Below are 16964 nucleotides of genomic sequence, written 5' to 3' on the forward strand. Positions count from 1 at the left end.
ACTAAAACAGTTTCTGAAATACTTTAGAAAGAGTTGCTAAAGAGCTAAATCTATTCCTGAAATTGGGTTTAATGGAGTCAGCAGCATCACCATGCGCAAGTTCCAACTTACAAAATACATGATAGAAGTGACTGTCTTTGCTCTCGATCCACAAAGAGTCAAAGGGTTTAGGTTTTGTCAGCCCACAAGGAAAACCAAGCTTACATCAAATAAAACATTATTCTGCCTACGGCATCATTTTAATTTCAGAATTTTTGATTTGCATTTGGAACTAATTCAGCACTTTTGCAACCGTAAGTTATTTATTCTGACCTTCCCTTTACCACATGCAGAAGATTCCAAAAATGACAAATTTTACGACAAGCACCGCCCTGCCATCAAAGTGATTAATACTACAAAGTAAAACAGTCACAGATGTGAAAACCACTTGCACAGGTTTTGACAAAATACAGGGTACACGCCTAACATTAAAAAATTCAGGTAATTCTGCCATGTTATTGATAAATTCATTGTAATGTGGACAGCACAATAAAAAATGGGTTGCGTGATGCCCTCCATGATTCCTGCAAGGACCTTTCACTTTAAATTGACAGCATGCAATAATGAGGCATCCATTATCCCTTGTGCCAGAGCAACTTAAAAGCAGATTACTCCTTTCAAAGGAAAGAAATGAATGTAAGGATTAAAACTAGCTTTACAGCTAAAATTGCAGCAGAGTTGTCTGCTAACAGCACTCATCAAGTACGCTGACCCCTTAGAAAAACAATGAGACGCTGAGGAAAATTAGTTTGTTCACTTGGAAGAACTAGTAAATAAGATAATGCAGCCTCAAGGACATTTAGTAGTAAGACAAGACAAACCTTTCTTCCCAGAGATATCTGAGATTTAGGACGACTAAAGAACTCCTGTTCCCATACCTAGTTTAAAAAAACATAGTTGACTGTTGTTTGCAGACAAGGGAGTACAGTCCCATTAGAGTGTACGCTCCCTTACTCAGGGCGGATTATGTAAGTGCATGCTGCTAGTGAGCTCACTGGGCATCACCTCAGACAGGGACCTGGAATGGTGCCAGGACCCTCGACTTCTACTACTCAAGTGGTCCACAGTGTGCAGTGGAAAGATGTGAGACTTGCTGTTTGTTGTGTTGTTACTGTTTTATTGTTGTTTTAATAAATGCTTTATTTTTTTCATTCTTACGTGGTTGAAGTGTTTTTTCTTCATCATAGATCCAAATTCTGGTAACCTGCTTCTATCATTAGAAGGAGTCAAAGGAAACATTTAGAAATTGATTCACACACTTGTTCTTTGGCTGAACACACACACATCAGTTCCACCAGGATTTTCTGACATGGTGTGGGAGGACTTGGAATCTTAGGTGGTTTTTAGTTTTAGATACAGCGTGGAAACAGGCTCTTTGGCCCACCGAGTCCACACAGACCAGCGATCCCAGCACATTTACACTATCCTACACACACTAGAGACAATCTACACTTATACCAAGCCAATTAACTTACAAACCTGTATGTCTTTGGAGTGTGGGAGGAAACCGAAGAACACGGAGACAACCCACGCGGTCACGGGGAGAACGTACAAACGAATTACTGACAGCACCCGTAGTCAGGATCTCTGGCACTGCAAGGGCTGCAAGGCAGCAACTCTACCGATGCACCACCGTGCCACACAAGGTACGCCCAAGGTGGTAGAAGTGTAACATTCTGTTTCTCCAATATGTTTGGAGGGATGGTGGTGGGGTGGGGAAAACGGAAAAGGTTGAGGGCTGATGGGGAGGGGATGTCTTATGGTGGAAGCTGAAGATGCCTTCAGTACAGACAACAGAGCTGGTCAATAGAAGGAGAGTGGTACAGGAACATGGCCAGAGTGCAGAACAAATTATAACAACTTCATACAAATTGTCAAAGTGAGTCTATCTTCAAATAGCATATATTTCTAGCAAAACCTTCTAGCTGTCACTAGTTTCATTCACTAGACCACATCACTACTTACCACCTAATCTCTGTTGCTTGGTGCTCAACCTTACAATTCATGTGGTTTTCCACCTACACACAAAGGGTTATTGCTCCCACAGCTCAAGGCCAGCCACAGCACATCTAAATATGTTGCATGTTAATCAACGGTTAACATAATCAATGATTGAACTTTATTGTCACATGAACCTAGGTACAGTGGAATTCTTTGTTTTAACAATCTGTTAAATTCATACAGAAGACTTCACCTAAGCATTACACAAAGAGTCGCCACGTTTCTGGCGCCAACAAAGTTTTAAAGGTTCATAGTGCTGTCTTATCTTCTCGCAGTGGTAAACCGGGCCTGCAGCCTCCTGTGGCTGCATGAGACCCTCCGTCTGGGTCCCCTTCTATCTCAGCGGCCCTCCGTCTGGGTCCCCTTCGATCTCAGCGGTCCTCCGCTGGGTCCCTCGTCGATCTCAGCGGCCCTCCGCTGGGTCCCTCGTCGATCTCAGCGGCCCTCCGCTGGGTCCCTCGTCGATCTCGGCGGCCCCCCAGGTAATCACCAGGGAACACTCCCCCTTCCCGATGCCTAATTGCTTATACCCTTGTACTTCAAACTCCAGTTCACCAACTCTGAGCTGAAGATCCTAGAAGTGCCAAAATATACTGGTAATTATATACCATATGTACTGTATTTACTTGGGATTGTTTTACATGATCTGTCCGAGTGACAAACCATCTGCACACCTTTATCTAACCATGTTCCATTTATTCAATAATTCTTCATATTTAATCAATGTTGTATTTTTTAAAGGTATTTAATTAAATTGTTTAAAGTTTGTATAAAGTTAGATTAATTAAATGTTTATTGCAACCCCTCATCATCAGATTTACTTATGCTGTGATGTGACTCTATTTTTTTTCATCTTTGCCACTCATAGACTCAGTTTCTCACTGCCCTGACTCCCTTTTTAACATATCACTGCTTAGTGTCCTGACGGTGTTACAAATTTGAGTTGAAATGTACATTTTCTGGGGCTTTGTTTTGTTTTTGTGCTGTTGAACACAGACAAATGTGATGGTCAATGGACTGTGTGAACATTGTTGAAAGGGGATGTGGGGAATGCTTCAATCCACATACTACCTTTATCCCTTCTTGGGCCAGATCTGGCCAGCTGCCCAAAATGCTGTCTGTGTGTTGACAAACCTGCTCCAGATAAAGACGTAATGGCTGATATATCACAAATTATCATGGGTGCAAGAATTCTAACTACGGCCTGGATAATGGACATTTCCCTGCATGATGGATTGTCTACGATCATTGATTTGTTGCCTACTGAGGGATTGCAAGTGATTTCAGGAAAATGACTGAATTACAAATAAAATGTGCTCATGCATTTGCCAGCAAAAATGTCTCCAATAGTGGGAATGTGGGGAAAATCATTTGATAATTTTTCTGCAAAAGAGACAGGGGAAACTAATGATTGTCCTGGTGCCAGGTTATAATAGAGGCCAAAGTTGTTTAGCTGGTAGAAGCTGAGGGTGAAGAAATGTGGAACAATTTTAATTGGATGAGGAGGAGTGCCAAAATAAGTATACTGTCTTCACAGACATCTGTCTGTTGTAGATTGGGCCTGTTTATACTGCAGGTTTTTAAACCATTTCAAGATATCAACAACTTAAATTCCATAACTGCCGTGGTGGCACTTGAACTTAGATCTTTGTTTTTTTCAGTCCTGGACTCTGGGTTAGTAGATCAGTAATATAAATGATAGTGGCCTCCATAGGTTTTGGTGTGAAGAAAGATCTGGACAAGAGTTTCTAAGTCTCACAAAAAAAAACTGCTACTGCAATTGAAAAACTGTCGGGTTGTCCTGAAAACGGTTGCTGGACACCTTCATGAACTGCATGCATGATCGACATATAGCTGACATTTTTTGCAATTCAAAATTTTAACTCAAAATTCTGCTGGTGAGCAATTGGAGAATTACCATATAGTCTTACCACTGCAAATATTTTTAATGTCATAGAGTGATACAGTGTGGAAACAGGCCCTTTGGCTCAACTTGCCCACAACGGCCAACTTGTCCCAGCTACACTAGTCAGACCTGCCTGCGCTTGGTCCATATCCCTCCAAATTGTCCTATCCATGTACCTGTCTAACTGTTTCTTAAACGTTGGGATAGTCCCAGCTTCAACCACCACCTGTGGCAGCTTGTTGCATACACCCACCACCCTTTGTGTGAAAAAGTTACCCCTCAGATTCCTATTAAATCTTTTCCCCTACACCTTGAACCTATGTCCTCTGGTCCTCGATTCCCCTACTCTGGGCAAGAGATTCTGTGCATCTACCCGATCTATTCCTCTTATGATTTTATACATCTCAATAAGATCACCCCTCATCCTCCTGCGCCCCAAGGAATAAAGACCCAGCCTACTCAACCTCTTCCTATACCTCAGACCCTCTAGTCCTGGCAACATCCTCAATGATCTTCTCTGAACCCTTTCAAGCATGACAATTTATTTCCTATAATATGGTGCCCAGAACTGAACACAATACTCTAAATGCGGTTTCACCAACATCTTATACAACTGCAACATGACCTCCCAACTTCTACGCTGTGTGTTGAAGTCAGGCACCACAGAAACAAAACATTTGCTCAATTAGTCACAATTGCTCATTAACACTACCAAAGTTTCTTGCCAGAAGCACAAACAGGTATTAAATTTATCCACTAACATTAAAATGGTTGTATTCAAAATGAAATTAAAACAACACAAATATTGCATTGTAACATTTCCAATTATGAATGCTGGGCATCGGTGATGCTAGGGGATCCCTAACAATCCTTGCTCAAACTATGAAGCGTCATTTAAAACACGGAGGGCTGTGGACCGGAACCATCAGCTGTGTCACTTGCAGCAGCGGCAGGTGTGAACATAAACATGACCTGCCACTATTACTTGCCTTCAGAAGATCCTCCAAGGTCAGGGCAGAGAGGGAAACATGGAATCTGAGTCCCAGTTGGTTATAACATGATAAGTTCTGTCTGCAAACACCAGATCAAGAATCACCCAAACCTCCTTGATTAATATGGCTATTTGAATCCGTGTGGAAAAAAAAAATCCTGTCCAACCACATCCCACATCCCAAACCAAATCCATATCCGTAATCCATTACAGGGCATCAAATAATTATCCAGATGTTCTTCCAAATATTTTTTTAACGTGAAGGGTGTTTACTCTCTATCACCCTTGCAGACGATGAATTTCAGACTCTCATCAAACTCTGGGTGCAAAGATTTTTCCTCTATTTCTATCTATTTCTTTGACTAATGTTCCCGATTGTTGCATTTCCTATCTGTTTGGTCGAGGTCTCTTGGAATTTTGAATTTACCAGTTACATTTCTCCTATTAACATAGAAACATAGAAAATAGGTGCAGGGGGAGGCCATTTGGCCGTCCAAGCCAGCACCGTCATTCATTGTGATCATATCATATCATATCATATATCTACAGCCGGAATCAGGCCTTTTCGGCCCTCCAAGTCCGTGCCGCCCAGTGATCCCCGTACATTAACACTATCCTACACCCACTAGGGACAATTTTTACATTTACCCAGCCAATTAACCTACATACCTGTACGTCTTTGGAGTGTGGGAGGAAACCGAAGATCTCGGAGAAAACCCACGCAGGTCACGGGGAGAACGTACAAACTCCTTACAGTGCAGCACCCGTAGTCAGGATCGAACCTGTGTCTCCGGCGCTGCATTCGCTGTAAAGCAGCAACTCTACCGCTGCGCTACCGTGCCGCTACCATGGCTGATCATCCACAATCATTAACCAGTGCCTGCCTTCTCCCCATATCCCTTGATTCCACTCGCCCCGAGAGCTCTATCTAAGCTCTATCTATTCTTCCTTGTATCCCAAGGGGGAAAACATCCTCAGCCCAGTCTATCATTCTTTGTTTCAAAAACCCTTCAATCTCATCCATGTTCTCTCATGTGCCATCAAACCTCGTGCAAAAAGCGCCAACCAGAATTGTAAGCAATGCTCTTTCCAAGTAACGGTAATCTTAGTTTACCTGACAATATCATTTCTGAAGTCAAACAAGAGTTCCATAAGGTAGCTAAACAATGAATTTCACCAGTTTCCAGCAAATCAATGGACAGAATGCTAAATGCAGCAAAACAGCACAATGTCAGACCAGAGAAAATAATTGTGCACCGTCAGCATTTCATTCATAAGAGGGACTTTGGAGTGCATTTCATAGCACAGTCTTGTTTGCAATTTATACGTCTAAATAAGAATTGATATTCATCATTTGGGTTTGAATATGACTTTTAAGAAAGAGTTTAGCACCTGTTAGGCTGATTCTTGTAAGAGGTGGTTGACTTGTTGCAGGGGATCTTCTATGGAAAGAGAAAGAAAATAAATTAGACCATTCCCATACCAACCTGTCATTGGCCTCCTCCACCTCCAGAGTGAGGCCACACACAAACTGGAGGAACCGCACCTCATGTTCTGCTTCTGTAGCTTACAACCCAATGGATTGAACAGTATGGACATTCTCCAATTGCAAGCAATACCCTCCCACTCCTCACCCACCCCTTCTCATACCCCTGTCCCAACCCCCTCAAGCCAGTATACACACATTTCTCCCTCCATGTCCCACCGGGCCAGTTACCCTGCTCCTTCTCCCACCTACGTATGTTCATCTCCCATCCCATTTTTATCCCCTGTTCTTTGCCCTATCCCTTGGCCCCTTCCACCCATATACCTCCCTCTGACTTTGCATTTCAGTCTTCCTCTTTTTTCCTTATCTGATACTCTTTTGCCACCTTTTCACCTCCAGTCTTTTTCACTTAGTCCACCCATCAGCCAATTATCCCCCCTCACCTGTATCCCCCAATGATTTTTACAGGCTTTGTACTACCATGTCTCTTTATTTTAGCTCCCCCCCCACTCCAAATAGTCTGAATTATGGTCCTGACCCAAAGTATTGTGTGACCATTCCCTCCGCAGATGCTGCCTGACCCACTGACTTCCTCCACCACTTTGTTTTCCCCTTAACTTTCTTTCAATGCAATAATGAAACTTGAAGAAACAATAAGCAGTTAATAAAGGCAGATTAAAACAATTAATGAAAATGTCAAACAGGTAAAAACAATTTTATGGCAAAATGATTATAATACATTACTTCTGAAATTCATGAAAAAAAAAAATTCTTATGTTTTCTCATGTTACATTCCTGTCGGTATGAGTAAAGGACAAAATAATGCATTTACATTTAGATATGTGGCGTGACTATAAAACATTTGAAAAGTAGGTACACCACCTGCGAAATAAAATTCATGAACAATGGATCAGTGAAATTACTATCTCTAGCCCCACAGCAATTTTTAATATTTTGCTGCATTCCCTTGGCTTTGAGCCATATTGCCAAGAGGCTTGATGTAAACAGGGAGAATCATACTCCTCAGTTGGCAGGAAGCGAAGATTTCCATCCTATTGATTTAGATGAATTTTGAATCTAGGACTGGGATTCACTTACTAGGACTTGGGAATCATAGAATGGCCAAATGGCTTCTCTCCATCAAATCTATACTGGACCTATGTGAATACAATCCAGCTTTCCACTTACACCCCCCCCCCCCCCCCCACCCTCCTGTGAGCCCTGCAAATCATTTCCTTCAGATCCTTGTCCAGTTCCCTTTCAAATGCTGCAATTGAATCTGTCTCCACATCTACCCCTGATAGCACATTCCAGACACCATTTGCTACATAAAGTTTACACATGTCACTTTTTGTTCTTTTGCCAATCACTTCCATTCTATGTGCCCTGAGTCGTGACCCTTTCCCCATATTTTCTTACAGCATACTGGCCAGACATTTCACTGGTATGTGGGAGGAAATCAAAGCACACAGTGGAAACCACAATGGAACACGCATGCACAGGGAACATGCAAACTCTATGGAGATAGCACTTGGCTTGCCAGAACTTGGCGGCAGCAATTCTACTAACCACACCACTGAGCCATCCATGGGAATAGTTTTTATCCATCTATGCTGTCTGGATTTAAATATCTCGGCCTTAAATATCCTGGCAGGGTTCTGACAGTCAGACGTCTGAACTCTCTCTGATAGCTGTGGTACTCAAACACAGTTGCCAAGGTTGGCAGCAAAGTCCTGGCAGTTCTGCAACTTGGTGACTGCAGTTGCATTAGGAGAGAAAATAACAGGGGCAGAAACTTTCTAAACACTGGAACTGTTAGATTTTCAAGGGAGTTAGGCATAAAAAGAAAGCTAATTAAAGGCCGATAGTCAGGTTGAGTACTTCACAGGTTTATGGAATGCATGATTTTCCACCTTTACTCAGTTTCCCACTCTGCTACATTTTCCTGATTAATTAACAGGCTCCTGATTAATTAATAGGCTCCCCTCATTTTCAGGTGGTCCAGTCCAAACAGTCACCTGCCTTGATCATCCTATCTTCAACTGCACAGGCATGAAACATAGAAAATAGGTGCAGGAGTCGGCCATTCGGCCCTTCGAGCCAGCACTGTCATTCAATATGATCATGACTGATCATCCAAAATCAGTACCCCGTTCCTGCTTTCTCCCCATATCCCTTTATTCCGCTAGCCCGAAGAGCTATATCTAACTCTCTCTTGTTTACATCCAATGAATTGGCCTCCACTGCCTTCTGTGGCAGAGAATTCCATAGATTCACAACTCTCTGGGTGAAAACGTTTTTCCTCATCTCAGTTCTAAATGGCCTACCCCTTATTCTTACACTGTGACCCCTGACTCTGTCTGGACTTCCCCAACATGAGGAACATTTTTCCTGCATCTAGCCTGTCCAATCCCTTTATAATTTTATATGTTTCTATAAGATCCCCTCTCATCTTTCTAAATTCCAGTGAATATAAGCCCAGTCGATCCATTAACTCGCAGATAACGGCTGAATTTCTTACCACCCCATTAGATGATTTTCTAACACCTGGCTTGTGTACCTAAGTCACATTGTTCTGATGATACTGCTTCCATAACAGTGCTGTGGACATATCCTTCTTTCTCCTCAACCAAGCCAGTTCCATTTCCTGACCTGTTCTCACCCTTCCCTCTTCCTCCTAAAGCCAAGAGAATTCTCTGCTGCCCTTGACTCCCATCAAGGGCCTCCATAATCAATGGGCCATCCACTACTATTTCTGCCATCTTCTGTATTTCAAAGGGATCACTATTTCACAATACTGCAGTGCACTCCTCAATCATCACAAACATTCCCCAACATTTTCACGTAATTCAGGAGATCCAACACCTACCCTTTCTTTGCCACCCTGTAGGATCATTTATTTGTTTATCTTACAAATTAGTATACTGCATTTGGTACTCTCACTGTGGTCTCTCCACTAAATAAAAACTGGACAATTGTTTTAATGAATATCTGTTTCAGTCACCTATTATTTTACCTGTTTTAGTGACCCTCTGGTCACCTATTATTTTAATTTTACCATCCAATGCCCACTCTGGCTATTTAAATCAAACTTAACATTGGCACAAGGAGCAGCTTGACATCAACTTTTTGTCTGAGACAACTGTGGGCATGCATGCATAACTGAATTTATCCGAAAGAAGGCCAACACAGAAGGGTCTTGACCCGAAACGTCACCCATTCCTTCCATGCAGAGATGCTATCTGTTACTGTGAGTTACTCCAGCATTTTGTGTCTATCATCAATGTCAACCAGTATCTGCAGTTCCTTCCTACACATTGTGCATCATTGGGTTATACTGTGAATAACTGGGCACCTCCACATTCAGGATTGGAGTACCTAGAAACCATATGCTAACCTTCATAAACAAGATGGTAACATGTAATTATTATTTTGATTAAATACTTCAATGAGACATATATAAACCTCGAGTTACGCCATAGAATTTATAGGCCAGAGACAATACCACATCTGGTGAGAGAATTCAGGACAAGAAAGTATAATCTAAGAGTTAAAGCTTGGTCTATTACTTCTCACAGGAAGTACTGGGAATCTGAAACTTTATCTAAAGACTGGACACTGGGTTGAAATGAAATTTTGAAAACTGAAATTGGCTGATTAAAATAGAGGAATTGTATCAATCGAAATCAGAAGTAAATGACATTGAGAAATGAATCGGTGTTTAGTTTAGTTTAGTTTAGTTTAGAGATACAGTGCGGAAACAGGTTCTTCGGCCCACTGAGTCCGCACCGACCAGTAATCCCCAGACATTAACGCAAGCCTACACACACTAGGGACAATTTACACTCATACCAAGTATACAAACCCAAGCTAATTAACCTATAAGCCTGTACGTCTTTGGAGTGTGGGAGGAAACTGAAGATCTTGGAGAAAACCCATGCGGTCACAGGGAAAACATATTAACTCCATGCAGATAGCACCCGTAGTCGGGATCAAACCCGGGTCTCTGGCGCTGCAAGGCAGCAACTCTACCGCTGCGCCACTGTGTTGCTCTGACTTGAATACTGAATACGATCAAAAACTGAAAGACCTACTCACATTCTATGTTCACTAAAACAAGATGAATGAAAATCAGTTAATGTGATCAGATCGGTGATGATGATCATGAAAAACTGAGACATTTGAGGAAAAGGAGAAGCTGCAGGTGAGGGAGAATTGTTCACATAATCTTGTTCCAGTTACCAATATTGCATCTACTAGATCACATTGGCCCAGATGGAATATTTACGGCTCACCTACACATGATAGTATTTCTGGGTGGTTAGTTCTGGATCCTCTGTCTACTCACAAATGGTAATGTCAGGATGGTAACGAGATGGACCAACAAGCTCTGAGTCATATTCTGAATCTGTTTCGTAGGATGGAAATACTAAAGCTGAGGCTGTGCAACTTACCTGCTCTGGAATCCTGTATTTTGCCACCTGGGTTTTCCTGTAGCTAAGTTCCTTTCTTGATTTTGACTAATCTCTTGCATCTAATCTCCACCCACTTTCACTTGCTGCTTATTTCTCTCATATCTCCACAGGAATACAGCCTGCTTAACTTCCTTATCTACCACCTGCAGCAAACCACAACTGCAAGTCTCTGCCAGGCAACTGTGGTTCCCTAAAGATTCCCTCTCCTGAGCCGTCAAGTCCTGGTCCTGGTCCTGGTCCTGGTCCTGGTCCTGGTCCTGGTCTGTCCGTCCGTCCATCCGTCCCCCCCCCCCCTTACTGAGGTGCTGACACCCTCAACTATGCCTCAACCCTTGTCTTCTGATATACCAGGTTTGGATGTTTGGATATATACCGAACAGCCAAAACATTATGATCACTGACAGGTGAAGTGAATAACATTGATTATCTTGTTACAATGGCACCTGTCAAGGGGTGGGATATATTTGGCAGCGTGAATAGTCAGTTCTTGAAGTTGATGAGTTGGATGCAGGAGAAATGGCCAGGAGTATTTACAATATACATTAATGACTTTGATGAAGGGATTAAAAGTAACATTAGCAAATTTGCAGATGACACAAAACTGGGTGGCAGTGTGAACTGTGAGGAGGATGCTATGAGGATGCAGGGTGACTTGGACAGGTTGTATGAGTGGGCAGATGGATGGCAGATGCAGTTTAATGTGGATAGATGTGAGGTTATCCACTTTAGTGGTAAGAACAGGAAGACAGATTATTATCTGAATGGTGTCAAGTTAAGAAATGGGGAAGTACAAAGAGATCAGGGTGTCCTTGTTCATCAGTCACTGAAAGTAAGCATGGAGGTACAGCAGGTAGTGAAGAAAGCTAATGGCATGTTGGCTTTCATGACAAGAGGAGTTGAGTATAGGAGCAAAGAGGTCCTTCTGCAGTTGTACAGGGCCCTAGTGAGACCACACCTGGAGTACTGTGTGCAGTTTTGGTCTCCAAATTTGAGGAAGGACATTCTTGCTATTGAGGGAGTGCAGCGTAGGTTCACTAGGTTAATTCCTGGAATGGTGGGACTGTCGTATGTTGAAAGAGTGGAGCGACTAGGCTTGTACACGCTGGAATGTAGAAGGATTTTATTTGTATAGCACATTTAAAAACAACCCACGTTGACCAAAGTGCTGCACATCTGATTAGGAAAAAAAAAAAGAAACATACAGTGGCAGGCAGCCAAACACAACGGCGCGGCCATCTTGAACAAAATGTTTAACTAAAGCAGAATGGTGGGGTATGGGGAGAGGGAAGGAACATGGTACTGATTGTGGATGATCAGCCATGATCACATTGAATGGTGGTGCTGGCTCGAGAGGCCAAATAGTCTACTCCAGCACCTATTGTCTATTGTCTATTGAGTAAAGACCTGAGCGACTTTGACAAGAACCAAATTGTTCTGGCCAGACTACTGGGTCAGAGCAACTCTGAAACGGCAAGGCTTGTGGGGGTGCTCCCGGTCAGCAATGATGAGTACCTACCGACAGTGGTCCGAGGAGGGACAAACCACAATCCGGTGATAGGGTGTTGAGCACCCAAGGCTCATCGATGTGTGAGGGCAACGAAGGCTATCCCGTCTGGTCCGAACCGACAGAAGGTCTACTGTGGCACAAGTCACAGAAAATTTTAATGGTGGTCACGAGAGGAATGTGTCCCAATACACAGTGCATCGCACCCTGCTGCGTATGAGGCTGCACACCGAGGACCAACAGCATATTAGGCAGGTGGTCATAATGTTTTGGCTCATCAGGTCATAATGTTTTGGCTGATAGGTGTATGAGGGCAGTTATATTAGGCATGACATGGATCTTATGTGTAAAATAAAACTGCACCAGATAGCTCACACATTAGACCTGCTGTGGCCAGTTCTCTGGCACATTGCCAGTTTAATGCACATTGTTTAGTGTGGGATCAGGATAGGAAATTTTGAATATAAAAGAGATTTGGTCACTTTTTTGCTGGTATACTTTATTGACCGATGTACATTTGTCACGGAAACTTTTAATTCAAGTGAAGAAATGCCGTATACACCAAAAGATTAAGAACTAAAACAGTTGATCAATCTATTTTTCTATCCTGGGGAAAACTCGAGTTTTTTAGGACAGCAATCTACTTTGAAGCTCTGAGTGGGCTTTCAATATTCATCTTGCAGAGATGATTTTGATCTAATTCATCTTTTCTTTGTACATGAAAATATATTTCAAAAATCTTTTTCTTTGTCCAAATAATTCATATGGCACCAGCTGAATTTACAAATTGCACATCAGCGGGTCAAGCAGCATCTCAGGAGAGAAGGAATGGGTGGCGTTTCGGGTCGAGACCCTTCTTCAGACTGACTTGGTCCGCTGAGTTACTCCAGCATTTTGTGATACCTTCGATTTGTACCAGCATCTGCAGTTATTTTTCTACTCCCTTACAAATTGCGCAGGCATGGTATTTGGAATTGAAACAATATTTAGAAGGATGCACTTTCTGGCAATTTTTGATAGTTGGTGGAAGCAAAGCAGGCAAGTGGGTGAAATTAGAATTGATTACATTTTACTTGTCTGAAACTATCAAAGGGAAGAGAATTGGGGAATTTAGAGAAGTGGGGTTGTATAGGAAGATGATGCCGAAATGAGGAAGGATAAAAACATCTATCAGAGTTAAAGAAAATTTTGCATGGGCTATGTATGCAGTTGAAAGTCTATTAAAAACAAATCTTCACCAGCAGCATTTCAATTACCCCGTTCATTTTAAAAAAAAGTACCACTTCATTTACTCAGGATTATGAGCGCCAGGCACCTCTCCTAATAATGCTCGTACCATCGCACAAGCGAACCCGACAGCGTATAATTGTCTCAAAACATTTTGATCTGATGGAGAGTAGCAGGAAATATGATAGTTAGCTCAACCTTACTGATATTTATAGCCGTTATTGAGTCTCACCCAGACAATATTTTTCCCTTCCTCTGTCCTCTTCTCCCCCCCCCTTGAAAAATCAAGTTCTGCTGAGATAAAGGTGGCAGCAAACCTCTAGTATTTTACTCAAGATCAATCTTACATACACGAATTAATGTCGAAAAATGGCAAATTACTTTTTTGCTGAGGTTTGCTGACGATGTCCTTACCTGACATCCGCACATGCATTTTCCACTAGAGAAAATAACTGGATAGCCAACAAGTGAAAACCCTCAAGAGCATTTTCTGGTTTTGGGAAACAGGCGACATTTGGAGGTCACCAGCAAATGATTTGACTGCGATCAGTTTCCAGTGCAGAAGGCTACGAGTGGCATTCAAATCTTCATAGCCTGACAAGTGCAGGGAATACGACGTCACCCTGGTGGTGGGTGAACAATGACCCTATCACTGTTTTCAATTGTGAGGATAGGAAAGGAATTTTTCAATATCAGTTTTTTTTATGAATGTCACTTTTTTTTCTGTTTCTCAGAAGATTAGACAAATCTGGTGAGAAGAGACGTGAAGGTGTTGATGGATGTTAAGTGTCTCAGGTGCGAAAGTACCCATTTAATAATGCTGCACACATTATTGTTTAGGGGCAGAGTTGATGAATCATCGGATTTTCTCATTTTAATTCATTGTACATCAAAATCTCACAATTGTGCCGTGTGTTTGTAAACACGACTGAAGTAAATTATGATCAGATGGGTAAAACCAATAAATATGATCACTATGCCCCGAGTCCGTAGATTACTGGATTAGTCAGTGAGGGGGTGCTAGGATCTCCAACACTCCAGTGGGACTTGTACATTTAAAACAGTTTTGAATGTTATTGAATCATGGCATGCGGTTATTTTGCCCTTTGTCTGTGCCAGCTCTCGACCAGAACATCTCTCTTCTTCCACTCAACAGACTTTTCTCCACAGACCAATTTTTTTTTCAACATTCATTCGACCAGTTCCCTCCTGAGAACCCTTCATGAGACCAGTAGCCTCATTAAATATCATAGTTATTAATTTATTATATTTTTGTTTATTACATATTATCCACATGTATCGTGTTAAGCTGTTGCATATGAATTTAATTGTTCTGTTGTCAGTTCATATGACAATTAAATACTCTTGACACTTTTGAACAGAAGGTAATGCTGATTAAATTGAACACGGAAAAACAGGGTGGGGCACTATTACAACACAAGACTATTATGGACTGGTTGGGTCTGTTTTTGTGCTGTACTTTCCACATTCTTCCTGTAATCTTTCAGTTTATACGTAAAACATATAGAAATATTTCACAGTGCAAATAACAGTAGAAGTTGATGATAATGGTTGTAAAGTTCCTGCACAAACAGTGTAATACAGAAGTGCAATAAAGCTTTTCTGTTCATTTAGATAGGTTCAGAAATGTTAGAAAATCTTTGAAACCTTTGGAAATTTAGAGCTGCTAAAACCTGAAACTAGCAATCATGGAATAGGTGAAACTGTCAACAAGTCTCATTGAAGGACTTGTTCCCGCACTGCAACAATGACACCTTCTTGCATTTGGCACTGAATGCACAGTTTATACAAATTTAATCAATGAGAAAATCCATTCAACGTTATGATACACAGAACCTCAAAGGTTATCTAATTTAATATCTTAAGAAATGGCATAGAGGATGCTAAAGAATTTTATCTAATGCAAGGTCCAAATTCAACAAAATTTTAAATTTGTGACAGTAGCGAAGACTAGGATCGAGTTTTTTAATTAACATTTGATTTTTTTTTCACACAGAACCAGAAGATTTGGGGCAAGACAGAGCAAATTGTGGAAGAACTGAATTGAGGAAGTGTTAGATTAAGTTAAAAAAAAAGATTTCTAGAATCAGAATCATAGTTCAGTACACAAATGCAACCTTTTGGTCCACCTGAAAGACAATCCAGGTTCACCTGGCAGTACTAGTGCAAAGCACCTGTTTGATCATGTGGCGATTACAAGATAAAATGGAACCCGGCACCTGACAATGACTTTACTGAATAATGACGTTACAACATCTATTTGAAGAGTTGGTAGGAGTCAAAGTTATTACCAAATTAGGCATGCCAGATGTTCAAAAGAATGTCGACATGCAGAGGCGACAAAATTTGACAATTAAAGAGTGTTAAATGCAGCATTATATAAGGGCCTGTACGCGAATACCAAACTACCTTGTGATGTAAACTCATTGCAGAAGATGTTTTAAGCAACAATGCACAGGAAACTATGAATAGCAGATCGGTGTCTTTGCAGTCAAAATGTAATAGCAGCCACGGGTAATAAAAACAAAAATCCTCAAATTTTATAAAGGCTGCTACATGAACTGCATGTAAATCAAGTGGAAGTGTATATTCGTGCAGAAAGAATAATTCTGAAAATGGATTGCAGCCAGAAAAAAATGTGGAAGCAATCGTGGAGGCAAAGAAAGCCAACAACATTGCAGAACTTGTACGATTCCAAGACACGGCACATTATTTTGCTAGATTTCTGCCAGATTTAGTTTTCGGTACTGATACCTCAACACCCAATTAACGAAGACTGAAGAAAGAAGGAAGAAGGAAAATGAAATTGGGTAAAATAATAACAGAAGACGTATGATTTATTTCCTCAACATGACAACCTGATTAAACATAGAACTTTGAAATAAAATGCAATTGCAAACATAATGCTAAAAAAAAATTAAGCTGAGCAAGGCATGGGGTTTACATTAAAAGTAGTCAATTATTTTTCTTCTTGCAGCAATGGAGATTGCAGCGAAGATAACGTTTTCATTCAAAAGTGGGTATGTGTACAGGAAAGTTTTCTGAAGCAATATATAAATGATTCTACGAGTCAAGGGAATAAGGCTGGGTAAGATCCTGTTATGTGGGGGAGCAGTTTGGGACTAGTAACAATGATTCTATTAGTTTTAAGATAGTTATGGAAAAGGATAGGAATGGTCCACAAGTTAAAGTAAAAAATTGGGCAAGGCTACGTTAATTAGAAAGGAATCTGTGGAGGTTGATTGGAGGAGGCTATTATCCATCTGGGAACTATGAGGCTTTTAAAAGTGAGATTGGAAGAGTTCAAAGCAAGA

General features: G+C 41.3%; 1 protein-coding gene across 6 annotated transcripts in view; it reads right to left on the reverse strand.

The window, feature by feature from the left end:
* The window catches only part of pde4ba (phosphodiesterase 4B, cAMP-specific a), a 444556-nt gene that overhangs the window by 85802 nt on the left and 341790 nt on the right, over nt 1-16964 (reverse strand). For all 6 annotated transcript variants that reach the window (XM_078407495.1, XM_078407493.1, XM_078407492.1 and 3 more), the window contains one exon: nt 6330-6379. In XM_078407495.1, coding sequence (XP_078263621.1) covers nt 6330-6379 — 50 coding nt within the window. The remainder of the gene's footprint in view (nt 1-6329; nt 6380-16964) is intronic.

The sequence above is a fragment of the Rhinoraja longicauda genome, chromosome 11, assembly GCF_053455715.1.
Source record: "Rhinoraja longicauda isolate Sanriku21f chromosome 11, sRhiLon1.1, whole genome shotgun sequence".
Classification (NCBI taxonomy): domain Eukaryota; kingdom Metazoa; phylum Chordata; class Chondrichthyes; order Rajiformes; family Arhynchobatidae; genus Rhinoraja; species Rhinoraja longicauda.